Raw genomic sequence first — 17,821 nt, 5'->3', positions numbered from 1 at the left:
AAAAACATCTTAAAGTAGAAATAGAATGAAACAAACAGGCATTCTATTTTTGCTCTATTATAGTGGCCACTATAGTTGACATTGATCAAGTGCACAAGGCTACATGTGTGCAAACATAATGTTCACTGAGTAAAAAAAAGTATCATCCCCCTCACACACGTTACTGTCAAGTTCAACAAAAACAATACCTTTGGGCTACACTGCACATTATTACATTGTACTCTTTCTGCCTGTGGACATAGGTTCTACAATGTGCCAACAAAAGTGAGAAAGAGGGAAAGTGTGTGATGTTCCTTTCACCTCTATAGTGGCATCCAGCTTAAGCCAGGCCCAGCTCCAGGCAGCTACACTTGATCCCTGAATCCACTTGTTTAACATGCAACGACTCATTTTCACCTAATTATATCATCCTGAAAATTAACCACATACTGTAGAGGGAAAACATTAGTTAACAGATAGTGGTTGGTTCGTTAGCTAATTAACATTTCACAGATTGCCAGGGTCCAGTAAGCAACTAACACGTTATAACTTAAGGAACGGCAAGGAGTCTACACCGAGGTATACACCGAGGTAAAAACAGTTTCAGGTTGGATATTCAACGAATATTCGCCTGTAGTCTTCCTTTCGTCCAACAACAACAGTTAGGGACTGTCAATATAGTGACAAATCAAATTTGTCAAATTTCAATAGCTCTTTAACCATTACTCCTAAAACGTTCAAAACTGGTTGTAGCTAACCCGATGGCATAGACACACATTGCACACACTTTTTTTTGTCGATTTACATCTCGCACTATTTGAAATTATTTATTTACATTTTTGTATTTCAATAGCTCCTTGGTCATGTGACCTACTGACTTCAAACAAGGTTCAGAATGTACACTCAGTGGGCCTACACATTGCATACCCTTTAGTTTGTCCATTTTCATCTCACACGTTTTTACATTAAATTTGTAAACATTCAAATTTCAATAGCTCCTTGGTCATGTCACCACTTTGGATCCTATTCTTGGACAGTTAGAAGACACAATGCATCAATAAAAAAATACTAATTACTGTCCATGAGTAACCTCAACTTTGTGGGTCTGTGGGTGTTTGGGCAAATAAAATGCCAACTCAATAAAGTGCCAATTCTACCACTGACTAGTCTCATGCCCTTATGAACAGGGACACAGGGCAATAGTTTTGAATCTAAACCAGACCTTTTTTTACTGGAGTACACTAACCCCTAATTGGGGCTCTTTTCTTGACACACAGTAGCAGTTTAGCAGATAAGAAGTCAAGAAGATCAAAAAGTAAATTGTTGGAAGGGTGTATTACGTCCTGTGCTGGCCCCATTGTCATATCCATTCTGGATTCTGAGTGGTAAAATCATTGCTGAAAAATGCCTCTATGTATGTGTATACTGTATGTGGGAATGTCTTATGTCCGTCCTACATGTAGTGTTGATACATGGAATATTCCTCAACTGCATATATCATAAATTGCTATTGCAAATAGAAGTATTATGTTCAACAACTGACATTTTCTGATATTATTTTGACAAAGACACTAACACACTTTGGTGCTCACAATTCATTGTCAATTGTGATAGACTTGATGGACACTGTCATCTGTGATCTTTGTGATATGACTTTCTTTAAGCACGTACTGATGAAACCGTCACTTAATATTTTTTTCTTAAAGTCTACAAACGCTCTACATTTATTCACTCTGTGATAGGGTTGTCTGTGATAGGGTTGGATCCTATATGCTACTTTTATTATTCTCCTGTAAATGGTTCAGTACCTATAATTTAGGCTGTGTAGAATGGGGTATAAAGGAAATTACCTCTACTAGATTATTGTGATAAGGAAATCAGCATAACGTTTTGGCCTGTGTATTCATTTGCCTATAACTAATCAGAACTCCATTATGTTTCCATAAAAAAAAGAGAATACTTCCAAAATGAGAAGATCCTGCCATGGAAAAGACGACTGGGTGGACATAAAGTGGAAAGGAAGGGAAATAACTCACACCATCAGCTGCGGGGTCTTTGTAATGCAGGTTTGATAGTTATATTTTCAATAATGAATGGTTAGCTGTTATGTGACAATTAGGTCAAAAACTCTATTTAATTTTTTGGTGTAGATGGCCAAGGAAGTTGCACAGAACTTCCCCAACATCCCCTCCCAAATTGATGTAGAACCTTCACAAAAACACATGGAGCAACTGCGAAAAGAAATGGCTGAGGATATACTAAAAATGTCTGGTATGTAATGACATTTAATTCAAAGTAAATGTAAATTCTTTATTTTTATGCAGTTGTGTGGGACAACCATATGTTCACTTTATGCCTATGATCTCAGAGTTCAACAAAGCCAACAACTGCTTCTTGTGTGCCACTGATAAAGAACCTGGATGTGGCCCAAGGACTGACTGGGTTAGTAACTTTATTTAACATGTTTATAATCTTTTGACAACAGTGACGGCATGTAAGACATTTTATGATATAACACAATGGATGGCTAATTCGTCATACTGAATTGATATTTGATATTATTTATAACGTTTTTATGCTTTGTTTTGTTTTAGATTGAATGTTTTACATGCCAACGGTGGTTCCATGTGTTCTGCCTAGGAATGAAAACAAAAGAATTCAGAGTGAAGAACACAAACTAAGTGCAGTGAAAATGTATGCTATACCCTATCCACACTGAAGATGCTCTGAAATGTACATCAACCAGGGATAAAGAGAAAGTTTACACTGAAATGTTTTATACTTATTTGAAGTAAAGTGTCTGACATGTTGGAAAAGATTAAAGGTCTACAATTTCTGTTTAATTTGTCAATATTACATTTTTATGAATTGATTTTCTGGCCACATGTTCAGTATATGTATTGACCAGCAAACCCACTGCAGCCTACCTCACTCTCCATCCCTCCTTTGGACAATTAATAACATGACTCTCGTACTTTGCCCTTTTCCTTTATGGTTGATATTAACGATGAAAGGAGATATCTGTCTCTCTCCTATTGTGTACCGCTGTTAAATACTGTGACAAAATAAAAAAAACTGGGAAAATAAGTTCTTAGAACTACTAATTATTATAGATAAATATTTAAGAAAAGGGTTAACACTGGACTGAACCCCATAATTGTCAAACTAATATTAATGTACAACAATATAGAAGATACATGACTAGATGTTATGCAATATGGGTGTATATCCACTGCACGCTTCTTAGGTGTGTAATTGACATGACCAAGGAGCTATTGAAATTCAAAACTGTGAAAAATGTACATTACACTGAGTGATTTTACAGTACACAAACAAGAGTGTGCAATATATAAGGTTAGTCCGTGGGCATTCTGAAGTTCGTTTGAGTCCAGTAAGTCACATGACCAAGGAGCTATTGAAGTTTAAACTTTGAAAAATGTATGTAAAATCGAGTGAGACGAAAATGGACAAACTAAAGGGTGTACAATATATAAGGGTAGTCAGTGTACATTCTGAACCTTATTTGAAGTAATTAGGTATCATGACCAAGGAGCTATTGAAGTTTGAGATTTTGAAAAATACATGTAAAATCGATTGAGATGAAAGTGGACCAACCAAAGGGTGTGCAATATAGAACGGTAGTCAGTGGACATTCTGAACCTTGTTTGAGTCAAGTAGGTCACATAACCAAGGAGCTATTGAAATTCGAATGTACAGAAAAAGATTGTACTTTGTACTAACTAATTCAACTAGGAATACAAAATGCATTTCCCACATGTTTATTAGCTTTGGAAAGCGAATTAATATCCAAATCGTGAAAATAAGACCTGTGCAATGTTGTGCGCAATTTTTCCAACATCATGACACTTATTTGGAGTCTGTGGCTCAAGTGGTTTGAAAGCGCGAATATCCAACTTGAAAGTGTCTTTACCTCGTTGTAGTATACCAGTTAATACTACAGCGAATTTGTTAGGTTACTAATGTTAGCTGTCTGACTTTATTAGCAAGCTAATTTTCGCACCATAAACTCAATTATTTGATCAGATAAGTTGGCTAATGTTGCTCAACATTTCTCTGGCTAGCTAATGGGGAATTCGATCCAGCTAGCAAGATTCTTAAACTGTGCTAATACTTGTTCCACCACACTTTCTCCCCCACCTCAAACTTTCCAAATGCCGGTAGTTTTTCAGTTGCAGCTCATGAAGTACGCTTCATCAACTTCTCACCCCCGTCTCCGTGGTCAGGCTTCTCACCTAACGTTACCTCTTCGTTATCGTCCAGGGGACTCGCTGCTGTAACGAGCAAACTGACTTTCCAGAGCACGCGCTGATGCTGCAACTAGTAAATTTGTTGGCTCTTCAGTCGCCTGCTTCTCAGAATTATGTTAAGTAAACGATTGGCTGAGCCCTGGATATAGCCAGTATTGCGCCAAACGCGCGTCACTCGTTCGCTTACAGCCAGTAGTGATGTAACCCCCCCAAAAAAAAAAAAATATCATCGGAGCTAAACAAATCACGTAGGTCAACTATTTTGGATTCAAACGAAAGGTGACTAGTTTGCATCCCTGAACAATATTTGTTTTTTTGCTAGGTAGCGTTAGCTAGCGCTAGTCAGCTATACCTGTGCCAAAACCCATGTATTTTTCATTCAGTGGTATCTTGTCCTACATGGCATATCAAGAAACTGATTAAACAGCATGATCATTACACATTGCACCTTGTGCTGGGGACAATACAAGACCACGCTAAAATGTGAATTTGTCACACAACACCCACAGACCACATGTATGTGGAGTAAGAAAGTTAAGCAGATAAACTAAAAGACAATCAACGTGGACTGGTGATATACTGAGCGAATGTTACCGTTTCTGCCATGTCCAGTTCAAATGATCTGACAGGAGAGCTGGCCTGATGTGATTTGTGGATAAGAGATGGGATGTGTCCCAAATGACACCCTATATAGTGTACTACTTTTGACCAGAGACATATGGCCTTGGTCAAAAGTACTGCACTATAAAGGGAATCTGGTGCAATTTTGGACACAGGCTTGGTCAACGGTCATCCTCTTTCACCCCCAGGCTTCTAAATTGGCATTAGGTGGTGAGGTGTGGGTACTCAGCCAACAAGCCCTTTGAGATGAATCTGTGGTTTCTCTGGAGGACCTCTGTCAAAACCTGCAACTTGTTGTTTCAGAGAATCCCTTTTGGGGGAATCTGGAGACAGACAGGTTTGGAGTGATGCAATCTTTCAGCTGAATGGTGTGGGGAAGTTCATTTGGAGAGTCTTTCTTTGCAAATGACTCCCATGGCTTGCTGTCAGGAGGGTCATTGAACTTGGCCCTGTATTGTTCATCTAGGCATTCAATTAATTATAGACGGATAAATGGATGGATAGACTGACGGACCGACGAGGGCTTGGAATGGACAGATGGATGTGTGGACAGACAGGTTTATTGATTGTAAGAGGAAAAAACGGAGTTAGTGATACAGACCTTGGCCTGGACGGCATAGGAGGCCAGCAGCACCGAGGCTTCAGGAGGGCAGTAGATCTCCTCTTCCAGGATCTTATTCTTCACCTGAATGGAAACAAAAGAGTGACAAAATCTGACCTACAATGTAAAAAAAAGTTACTCTTCGGATCAACCAAAAAAATTATTACCAGTAAATTAGTTGAAATCGAAAAACATTCAATTTCCTCAATCTACTACACACAATACCCCATAATGACAAAGCAAAAAAGGTTTATAGACATTTTTGCAAATGTATAAAAAAAATGTATAAAAATCACTTTTATGAAATATCACATTTATATAAGTATTCAGACCCTTTAACTCAGTACTTTGTTGAAGCACTTTTGGCAGCAATTACAGCCTCGTGTCTTCTTGGGGTATGACGCTACAAGCTTGGTACACCTTTATTTGGGGAGTTTCTCCCATTATTCTCTGCAGATCCACTCAAGCTCGGTCAGGTTGGATGGGGAGCGTCACTGCACAACTATTTTCAAGTCTCTCCAGAGATGTTCGATCGGGTTCAAGTCTGGGCTCTGGTTGGGCCCCTCAAGGATATTCAGAGACTTGTCCCGAAGCCACTCCTGTGTTGTCTTGGCTGTGTGCTTAGGTTTGTTGTCCTGTTGGAAGGTGAACCTTCGCCCCAGTCTGAGGTCCTGAGCGCTCCGGGGCAGGTTTTCAACAAGGATCTCTTCGTTCCTCTTTCCCTCAATCCTGAATAGTCTCCCATTCCATGCCGCTGAAAAACCTCCCCACAGCATGATGCTGCCACCACCATGCTTCACCGTAGGGATCGTACCAGGTTTCATCCAGACGTCTGGCCACTCTACCATAAAGGCCTGATTGGTGGAGTGCTGCAGAGATGGTTGTCCTTCTGGAAGGTTCTTCCATGGTTCCAAACTTCTTCCATTTAAGAATGATGGAGGCCAATTTGTTCTTGGGGACCTTCAATGATGCAGAATTGTTTTTGATAGCCTGTGCCACGACACAATCCTGTCTAGGAGCTCTAGGGAAATTCATTTGACCTCATGGCTTGGTTTTCGCTCTGACATCCACTGTCAACTGTGGGACCCTATATAGACGGGTGTGTGCCTTTCTAAATCATGTCCAATCAATTGAATTTACCACAGGTGGGATTCCAATCAAGGATGATCAATGGAAACAGGATGCACCTGAGCTCAATTTCGAGTCTCATAGCAAAGGTTCTGGATACTTATGTAAATAAGTTATTTCAGTTTTACATTTTTCATACATTTGCAAACATTTCTAAAAACCTGTTTTCACTTTGTCATTATGGGGTATTGTGTGTAGATTGATGAGGAAAATGTTTCATTAAATCCATTTTAGAATAAGGCTGTAACATAACAAAATGTGGAAAAAGTCAAGGGGTCTGAATACTTTCCGAATGCACTGTACAACCCAACTCACTTTTTAATTTAGAAATACTTATGCAAATATACAGTATTCAATCGTGTTACAAGCAATTCAATAACTTCACTGTTAACCAAGACATTTGATTGGTTCAATAACTTGAGATAATGTTTCAAAATATTTTCTTTACACAAGACTTTCGCATGTAGAAGCCACAATATTATAACCAAGGATTGGCTACTTTAACATAGGAAGCTTATCAGGCTCTTTTGTAACACTACAGATGCTGGCAGTGAACAAGTTTAAGTTTGACTATACCACAGCATTATTGAATACTCATTTCTAATTGGCTAGAAGGCCATTCTAGAATGGACATTAAACGAACGAGTGGGTCTGTAAATATCAATCTATTTGAATGAAGGACTGGGTCGCATCTCCAGCAACCAAAAGATGAGAAAGTATTTATTTGCTTATAAAAAATGTAATATCAACGGGGGGGAAAGTATTTCTACCTGTAAATGTGTGCTTTCCTATTGTTTTCTTTGGCAACTGTGGTATAAGCAGGATAAACGCCTCCATTCTGTACATTAACTTAGAAATCATCATCCATTATTTCCAAGGTAATGTAGAAAGTCTGCATTTATCCCATACATTAAGGAATACAATAGACCACATTAACTGGAGTGACATTCACTCTCACGGGTGGCCAAAACGAACAAACTGAAAGCCACGTCCCCAATAAGCTACACCCCCAACTCTTCATATAGGCTGCTATCGCTACATTGCCTCACCGCTATTCAATGCGCATGAGGTGTTGAAAGCAATTTAGAAGCTTTCATTCAATTCCAAATATCACACTGATCTGTCGAATTTGTTATTCGATTCCAAATCGGCTTGGGCGGTATACCGAGGTATTTGGAAAAAGCCACGGGATAGTTTTTCAATACCGTCAAAAATATATTTTTATTAGCATTCTGGTAATATTGGCCTAATAAAGCCCCACAGTGGAGGTGTCATAAACCCCATAAAACCTAGCGGTCAAACAGGAAAATGGTTCCAATCGTTTTCCACCTTTCATTTTTCCCATATAGGATTTTACAAACACACATAAGGTCTAGCTTACCCTGGCGTGAAGTTCTGTTTCAGACAGGGTGACTTTTATAAATATTGTAGCACGCTCAAGGGTGTGGGGTTTCCACGCCACCAAGTTCAATAACAAAACATGCACCAGTAGTACAAATAGAAGGCAAATGTGGAGTTTATTTGGGATATTGGTACACTGGGGAAGAGGGGGGAATTCACCAATCACCTCACAGTCCACAAGCCGTCCTCGGTGTCCGTTCCGTTTTCCAGGAGTAATCCTCACACTTGGGTCCTCAGCCAATCCGGTCCGGTACACAAGGGGGTTGGGTCCAACAGTCCAGGTCACAACAGGTACTCACACAGATACAGTTCTCTCACTCTTCATAACACACTTGGCTCTCTCCTACTCTGCCCCTTTGTGCAGGCTGCTTCCTCCTTTATCCCCAAGCACTCCCTGGCTTAACGACCTACAGCCTCGCCTCGTTGGGGCAAAAAGTCCATATAAGGCTCGGGGGTGGAGCCAGCGACCTGCAAGATATCTCCCCTCAATTACCACTCCCCTCACCTCTCCCTACCGTCTGCCACACATCCCCCCCTCAGCTCCGACCGGGAGGGAGGGGCGGTCCAGCTCCCTAGAGCATCCCTCCTGGAGAGGGCATCGGCATTTCCATGGGCTGCACCTGATCTGTGGACAACAGAGAAAGCAAAGGGCTGTAAGGATAGGAACCAGCGCGTGACCCGGGCGTTACTGTCCTTATTCCGTGACATCCAAACCAGTGGGGCATGGTTCGTTACGAGGGTGAAGTGCCGTCCCAATAAGTAATACTTCAGTGTTTCTAGCACCTACTTGATCGCTAGACATTCTTTCTCCACTTTGGAATATCTTTGTTCCCGCGGCAACAGCTTCCGGCTAATGTACATGACTGGGTGTTCCTCACCTTCTTGGAGCTGTGATAGGATGGTACCCACCCGTTTCGGATGCATCGGTCTGAACCACCAGTGGTTTGGAGAAGTCCGGTGTCACCAGCACGGGTTCAGAACAGTGCTCCCTTTAGGTCCTGGAAGGCTTTCGCTGTCTCCTCAGTCCACTTCACCTGGGCGGGCAGACAGCTCCTAGTCAGATCGGTCAGGCTGGCTAGGGAGGCAAAGTGGGGAATAAATCTCCGGTAGTAACTACTCAACCCCACAAACGTGCGTACCTGCTTCTTGGTGAGGGGGCGGGGCCAGTCCTGAATCGCCTCCACTTTCTTCACCTGGGGTTTGACACATCCCCTCCCGATCGTGTACCCCAGGTACTCAGCCTCCCGCAGGCCGAGCCGACATTTCTTTGGGTTTGCTGTTAGCCCCGCCTTCCGTATGGCCTGCACTACCACGCTAACCTGGTTTAGATGGGTCTCCCACTCACTCCCATGGATCACAATATCATCGATGTATGCCGCCGCGTACTTCCAATGGGATCGGAGAACCCGGTCCATCAACCTCCATCAACCTGCCAAAGGGAAGCTTCTTATAATGTAAAAGTCCGTCCGGGGTGGCGAAAGCAGTTTTCTTCCGTGCCTCGGGAGCTAAGGGCATTTGCCAATAATCCTTTGTCAGGTCGAGCGTGCTGATAAATCGGGCTTTCCCTAGCCGTTCGATTAATTCATCAATTCGGGGCATGGGGTAGGCGTCAAACTTTGAGATTTCATTTACTTTTCTAAAATCATTACAGAATCGAATGGTGTCGTCTGGTTTCGGCTGCACCACTCACTATTCGACTCTTCGATTATATCAGCTTCCAACATCGTTTTTACCTCGGTCCTGACAGCCTCTCTCCTTGCTTCCGGTATGCGGTAGGGTCTCAACTTCACCTTTTTCCTGGGTTCGGTGATGATGCTGTGCCAGATCGGTGTGTCCTGGTTCACTGGAGAACACATCCTGGTTTCGGCCGACCAACTCCCTCAGCTCCTGCTTCTGGACTTGACTCAGCTGCTCCTCCATTGTCACCTCTGCCGGTTCGGCCTCTGTGGTAGCCTTCTTCGGGGAAATAGAGTAGAGTACATCACGTGCATTCCATTTCTTTAGCAGGTTCACATGGTAAATCTGGGTCAGATGCCTACGTCCCGGCTGTCCTGACCTTATAGTTGACTTCACCCACCTTCTCAATAACATCATATGGCCCGTTCCATCGGGCCAAAAACCTATATTCTGAGGTAGGGACCAACACCAACACTTGTACACCCTCGCTTGGGCCTCCTGGGCCTCCAGCATGTGTTCCCGTACCAGGAGCCACAGGGTTGCCATCCGATCTCTCATTTCTCCCATGTGCTCCACGAAGGTTCGGTGGGGCGACCAAAACTCCATCCCACCAAAACAGGCTAAACTTTTCAAACAGGGCATTATGATAATTTTCACAATTTCACCCGTATTATTCCAAACAAATAGTGTGGAAATATATATAAAACACAGGAAAACCAATGTTTTTGACTGCACTTGGCCTTTAAAACCTAATTGGTAATTGATAAATGCGATTAGTTGAATTGGATAGCAGGGAGACCATTGTAACAAATCTCATCTCGCATGAAGGGATAAGGGAATTGGGGCTATGTTCCAAATGGCATCCTATTCCCTATGTAGGGCCCTACTTTTGACAGGGCCCATATTACTCTGGTCAAAAGTAGTGCACTATATAGGGAATAGGGTGCCAGTGTGTCAGTACTGGGAAGGAATTCCCTTCAAAGTATTAGGGCAGGGGAGAAAGGGCACTGTTAAAATGCAGTACATTGATTCCACATGGCTGAATACAATCAGAGAGGGACAATGGGAAAGTGTATTACTGAGAGTGCTCTGGACTGAGAGGGCTTTGGCTCTGGTGCTCACTAACCATAGCAGTCAAAGAAACTAGATGTGAAAGTTTGCCCTCTATTGGCAGTCTGCCTGAAGAGACCCGTGATATAACTTCAGAGAACAGTAATGTAGCTGCAGGTGTATTATATTGCCCATTTCAATGGGATCCCATGTCAAGTAAGTACATGAGCGCACAAGTATTAGTATTACATTGATGTACTAAGTGCCTAAAGAGATACATGTCTGTGCATAGTGTTTCAAGATCTGTAATATAACTGTATGATTCTCACAGAAACATTTGAGAGCTTTCTATAAATTAACTGACTAACATTCACCTAGGTATTTCTGAGATGATGAAAAACAATTTAAAACATTCTTAAAAGCTGCTAGCGAGGTGAGGCAAGCCACTGGAAAGATTGCCAACACATAAATCCATCTGTAATCCATCAGCATGTTCTGAGAGGCATGTCAGTTGGATTTGAAGTGTACATGCAGGACTTGGAAGAAGAATTCTCTGTCCCAAATGGCACCCTATTCCTTATTTAGTGCAATACTTTATAGCACTGTCTTGATAGGTATCAATTGAGAATCCAAAACAGATTTTCTTAAGAGGCGGCCCAAAAGGGAAAAATACATGTTCAAAGATCCTAGATGGAAAGTTTTGAAAATGAGAGGCTTTCATAATGTATCTCCAAAACGATTAATGATAAGATCAGTGAAAATTACACTGACAAGAGCTACTTTCTTGGTGGCCAACTCCCATTTAAAAAATAGCCTACAGTTTTTACAGTGAAACATATGGATTGAGTTGATGAGAAATAATGAGTGTGCCATGCATAGTCACCTGTAGGAAGAAGAGACGCTGAGTGATGTCCTGAACCAACTCCTCCTCTGCGTTCTCAGGGTAAAACTTGGCCAGGAAATTAAGGGTGATTGGTTCCTCCTTGGACACATCGTGGTCCAAAACCTGCAACAGAGACCAAAACAACATGGACAACTCAATTAGTCAGACAGTTTCTTGCCAGGCTCCTGACATCCCTAGAAGATGTATGGCTGGTGAAGATGACTACATCTCGATTCAACTCACAGTGTTCACAAACAATGTAAGGAACACTGAGTACAAACCAGCACATCAATCTACTTCAGCAAGTCCGTCTGTTGCTGAGATTTACCTTCTTGTCCATCTTGATCCAGGCTACAGCGTCTTTGACATCATACTGGAACCCGAAGAACCACGTCTCTCTCAGTCCCAGAGCCCGGCACACCAGATCAAAAAGATCTTTTCCCTTCCATTTGACCTGAAAAACAAGATAGCAGCATGAATTGATATTAAGATAAATATGGGAATAGTCTCATGATGTGGGTGGAGTGAATGATTGACAGAGCAAATAGCATCTACAGAGGGCAGTATGAAATAAAGCAGAGGGTAAGATAAGTCATAATAGTCATGATGAGAGTCATGAGAGGCGACAAATGCCTTTGCTCAGGCTGGACATAGACAGCCCATCTTTCATAAGCAGGGAGCCGCTAAAAGTATTTCTATATCCAGTCAGCTCAAAGCTCAGAGAGGCATATCAGATGCACATTCATTCTCAATTAAAAAAGCTTTCATCTCAGATTGTTTAACATTAAAATGCACCAATAGAACTTTAACAGTACGCCAATTCAGGCTGAGCAAGAGAGAAAGAAAAGTGCCTAGGATATCAGCTCAATATGAGAAAGAAATTAAGGACAACTGAAGTACAGTCACGGTCAATTTAATAATGTTCTTCAAAGACTCTCCACCTAAAAATGCAAACACTCAATAATTACTATTTATCAAGCATATAATTTATAAAATTGTCATCCAGACACAGACAGTAATCTGAGCAAACCTGCAATTGATGTTCTGCAGGTCTGTGTTATTACCAATTTCCAACCGTGGTTGCGTTCAGGCTCCCTCACTTGTTAAGTACTGATGGCCTTTCCAAGTTATTATTATGATGCATTCTTTACATAGACTAAGGCCCAAGGCAATGTTAAGTTGACTGTTATGTTAGTCAATTGCACTACAGTAGCTGAAAGGCAAAGGACTAAAAGTAATCTAGGCCTATTCTATACATCTGCATAGGTATTATCCTAAAGCCTATAATTTCTTCTTTAGTTGGATTCGAGAACAACATCTACATTTCATTACCCTCTTTTGGTTAATGAATTGTATTGAAGTGACCTTAAAAAGAGCAACACAGAGGTAATCTCTCTGCAAACTGTTGTTTCCTCTTGAGCCTAATATGAAGAAAATATATTGCATATTTTACACTGTGAATGATTCTTGCATTACATGGTTATTGTTTTTCAATTACATAGCCTACTAAGTTATTACTATTACACAGATAGTTTCAAATGGGTGTAGTTACTGTAGCCCAGTGTTTCCCAACTCCCGTCCTCGAGTACCCACAACAGCACACATTTTTGTTGTAGCTCAAGACAAACTCACCTGATTCAACTCAATGAGGGCTTGATTATTAGTTTACAAGTTGAATCAGGTGTGCTTGTCCAGAATTGAGAAACAATGCTGTAGCCTATAGGGTCAAAGTAAAACAGAAGTGTCAGCTGTGTTTGAATAAAAAACAGATTAAACTGACTGACACCTGTAGATTCTGTCTGTATCCCAAATGGCACCCTATTTCTTATGAAGTGTGCTACTTTTGATCAGAACCCATCTGGCACCCCAATGGTGGAACAAGCTCCCTCACGACGCCAGGACAGCGGAGTCAATCACCACCTTCCGGAGACACCTGAAACCCCACCTCTTTAAGGAATACCTAGGATAGGATAAAGTAATCCTTCTAACCCCCCCCCTTAAAAGATTTAGATGCACTATTGTAAAGTGGTTGTTCCACTGGATATCATAAGTTGAATGCACCAATTTGTAAGTCGCTCTGGATAAGAGCGTCTGCTAAATGACTTAAATGTAAATGTAAATATGGAATAGAGTGCCATTGGGACACAATCTGAGGGATAGCCAAGAAGGGCAGGGTGATGTCATAGGTGTCATCTTGTTGAGTGAATAGAAGAAGAAAAATGTTTTATTTAACCTTTATTTAACTAGGCAAGTCAGTTAGGAACAAAATCTTATTTACAATGACGGCCTGCACCGGCCAAACCCAGACGACACTGGGCCAATTGTGCACCGCCCTATAGGACTCCCAATCACGGCCGGTTGTGATACAGCCTTGATTCGAACCAGGGTGTCTGTAGTGATGCCTCAAACACTGAGACGCAGTGCCTTAGACCGCTGCTCCACTTGGGAGTCCCCAAGCAAGAGCTGGACAACTACATTATTCATGTTCGTAACAACTAGGCTACAAGCTACACATTGACACATACAGAAAGGGAGCACACACCTCACAACTGAATTCCATGTCTGCATCCATTGTGGTGATCCTGACATTGAAGTTCTTGGCTTGTTTTCTTCTCAATGAGTTGAGTCCCATTTTAGCTGCTAAGGCACTTGCCATGTTGACAAACCCTCAATTTGTTTAGCTAGACTATAACGTTAGTTATAGCTAGTGTATAGGTATAATGTGACGACGTCAACAGGTGCACACAATCGCGTCATAACAAGAATATCATGTGTTTTCCCATTCCATTCGTAGTCTTTTTAGAGACTATTTATATAATTTACATACTTTATCTTCTTCAGCGTAATAACAGTTCTGCGCGTGGGGAACCTTAGGGTTGCGCCAAAACATTCGCAAACTAACTTAGCTAATTTAGCTTTTTAGCTATAACTTCAGCTACAACTAGAGTAATTTACTGTACCCGGAATTGTACATCTAGATTGGTAAAATGTATTTACTATAGCATTATCCAACACATTTTACTTCCAGCTGTGCTATTTGGATAGCTTATTGGCTTAATATAGCTAGCTAGATCGCCTAGCTAACTTTCGGATGGGGAGCTTCACCTGTTTTGTAAACATACCCACGCGCTAACTCATAAATTCGGTTGTTTCATACTCGGAAAACGGCTTCCCCGTTGAAACAGTAATTCCGTCCAAAAGTAAAGTATCCTCGCAATAATGGAAAGGTGATGTATGCCTTCTTGAAACCTTTAATTACAACAACAGAAAAATCTGAAATCCATTAGCATACTATGCTAGCAGCTAACTAACTTCCTCATTCATCGAGAGGGCGGTCCTAACACATCTAGTTGTAATCAGAGATAGAAGTGGAAGCGAGACACCCCACTCGCAATAGTTTTTTTTGGGAGGGTCAATGAACTAAGTAGCCCAGACCCAGCTGCTATTGCGTTGGTGTCTACGGGAGATCCCCCTAGTTAAGTAGCCCGGAACTTACTATTGTTTTCAATGGTTAATGGCCTGAGTGACCAATCTTCATTTACCCACCATCTTTACTGTAATGTGAATATTCTTCTTTGGGTTGTAACTTGTGCATCTAGCGCCATCCTTTGGTTAGAAAATACCAACAGATGAGAATGACGTTGATCACACTGGTATTTTGAGTGGCCAACAGTGGGAATTATATGGCCAGTAACAGAGTCATGGGTTCACTTCAGTCAGTTTGCAAAACATTTTTATTAGTAGTAACTTAAGTGTATGTAAAACGGTAAAGACAAAAGCACTTAACCTGAAATGTTGAATGTACAGTACACTGGACCCAATTCTACATGAAGTGGAGATGTATCTGTCTTAAAAATCGAATTTCTATATGAAACATTATGTTATGCAAAGGATTATGCTGAATAAATGAGTTAATAAAAGCGAAAACATAAATGTTTATGTACATGACAATGTTTCTCCCAATCAGCCTGTCTGCTCTCACGGGGAATGATCGTTCATTTTCAAGCATCTGCTTACTCTTCCTGTCTTTCCTCTGCTTACTCTTCCTGTCTTCCTCTTGTGTGTGTGTGTGTGTGTGTGTGTGTGTGTGTGTTACCTGGTAATTGTATCTGGAGAGTGATGAGGATTACCAATGCTCAAAGCTTCAAACTCTTCACAAGTAATAATGTGCTCAACAACTCACATAGTAAGTTGCATGGACTCACTGTGTGCAATAATAGTGTAACATGATTTTTTAATGACTATCTCATCTCTGTACCCCACACATACTGTCACGACTTCTACTGAAGTTGATGCCCCTCCTTGTTCGGGTTGGTGTTCGGCGGTCGACGTCACCGGCCTTCTAGCCACCATTGATCAGTTTTTCATTTTCCATTGGTTTTGTCTGGTCTCTTTACACACCTGTTTCATATCCCAGTAATTATATGTTGTGTATTTAACCCTCTGATTCCCCTCATTTCTCTGTCGGTGATTGTTTGTTAGTTATGTACGTGTTGTTTCTATATCGGTGTGCGACGGGTTATTGTTTTACCCGGATTCTTTTCTATGTTGGTTTTGGAAAGAAATATTCAATTTTTAAACCACTCTGTTTTACATTTAAGTCATTCAGCAGACGCTCTTATCCAGAGCGACTTACAAATTGGTGGATATCCAGTGGAACAACCACTTTACAATAGTGCATCTAAATCTTTTAAGGGGGGGGTTAGAAGGATTACTTTATCCTATCCTAGGTATTCCTTAAAGAGGTGGGGTTTCAGGTGTCTCCGGAAGGTGGTGATTGACTCCGCTGTCCTGGCGTCGTGAGGGAGCTTGTTCCACCATTGGGGTGCCAGAGCAGCGAACAGTTTTGACTGGGCTGAGCGGAAACTGTGCTTCCTCAGAGGTAGGGAGGCGAGCAGGCCAGAGGTGGATGAGCGCAGTGCCCTTGTTTGGGTGTAGGGCCTGATCAGAGCCTGAAGGTACGGAGGTGCCGTTCCCCTCACAGCTCCGTAGGCAAGCACCATGGTCTTGTAGCGGATGCGAGCTTCAACAGGAAGCCAGTGGAGAGAGCGGAGGAGCGGGGTGACGTGAGAGAACTTGGGAAGGTTGAACACCAGACGGGCTGCGGCGTTCTGGATGAGTTGTAGGGGTTTAATGGCACAGGCAGGGAGCCCAGCCAACAGCAAGTTGCAGTAATCCAGACGGGAGATGACAAGTGCCTGGATTAGGACCTGCGCCGCTTCCTGTGTGAGGCAGGGTCGTACTCTGCGAATGTTGTAGAGCATGAACCTACAGGATCGGGTCACCGCCTTGATGTTAGTAGAGAACGACAGGGTGTTGTCCAGGGTCACGCCATGGTTCTTAGCACTCTGGGAGGAGGACACAATGGAGTTGTCAACCGTGATGGCGAGATCATGGAACGGGCAGTCCTTCCCCGGGAGGAAGAGCAGCTCCGTCTTGCCGAGGTTCAGCTTGAGGTGGTGATCCGTCATCCACACTGATATGTCTGCCAGACATGCAGAGATGCGATTCGCCACCTGGTTATCAGAAGGGGGAAAGGAGAAGATTAATTGTGTGTCGTCTGCATAGCAATGATAGGAGAGACCATGTGAGGATATGACAGAGCCAAGTGACTTGGTGTATAGCGAGAATAGGAGAGGGCCTAGAACAGAGCCCTGGGGGAGACCAGTGGTGAGAGCACGTGGTGCGGAGACAGATTCTCGCCACGCCACCTGGTAGGAGCGACCTGTCAGGTAGGACGCAATCCAAGCGTGGGCCGCGCCGGAGATGCCCAACTCGGAGAGGGTGGAGAGGAGGATCTGATGGTTCACCGTATCAAAGGCAGCAGATAGGTCTAGGAGGATGAGAGCAGAGGAGAGAGAGTTAGCTTTAGCAGTGCGGAGAGCCTCCGTGACACAGAGAAGAGCAGTCTCAGTTGAATGACCAGTCTTGAAACCTGACTGATTTGGATCAAGAAGGTAATTCTGAGAGAGATAGCAGGAGAGCTGGCCAAGGACGGCACGTTCAAGAGTTTTGGAGAGAAAAGAAAGAAGGGATACTGGTCTGTAGTTGTTGACTTCGGAGGGATCGAGTGTAGGTTTTTTCAGAAGGTGTGCAACTCTCACTCTCTTGAAGACGGAAGGGACGTAGCCAGCGGTCAAGGATGAGTTGATGAGCGAGGTGAGGTAAGGGAGAAGGTCTCCGGAAATGGTCTGGAGAAGAGAGGAGGGGATA

General features: G+C 42.4%; 1 protein-coding gene across 1 annotated transcript in view; it reads right to left on the bottom strand.

The window, feature by feature from the left end:
- Positions 1–15,157, bottom strand: part of nf2a (NF2, moesin-ezrin-radixin like (MERLIN) tumor suppressor a) — a 65,486-nt gene extending 50,329 nt beyond the window's left edge. The window contains exons 1-4 of the mRNA XM_014171225.2: positions 14,151–15,157; positions 11,937–12,062; positions 11,609–11,731; positions 5,470–5,553 (exon numbers count right to left, since the gene is read on the bottom strand). Coding sequence (XP_014026700.1) covers positions 5,470–5,553; positions 11,609–11,731; positions 11,937–12,062; positions 14,151–14,264 — 447 coding nt within the window. The 5' untranslated portion in view covers positions 14,265–15,157. The remainder of the gene's footprint in view (positions 1–5,469; positions 5,554–11,608; positions 11,732–11,936; positions 12,063–14,150) is intronic.
- Between the last annotated feature and the right edge of the window lie 2,664 nt (positions 15,158–17,821).

This window comes from Salmo salar, chromosome ssa24, assembly GCF_905237065.1.
Source record: "Salmo salar chromosome ssa24, Ssal_v3.1, whole genome shotgun sequence".
NCBI classification, from domain to species: Eukaryota; Metazoa; Chordata; class Actinopteri; order Salmoniformes; family Salmonidae; genus Salmo; species Salmo salar.
This window is presented reverse-complemented; position numbering and strand designations above follow the sequence as displayed.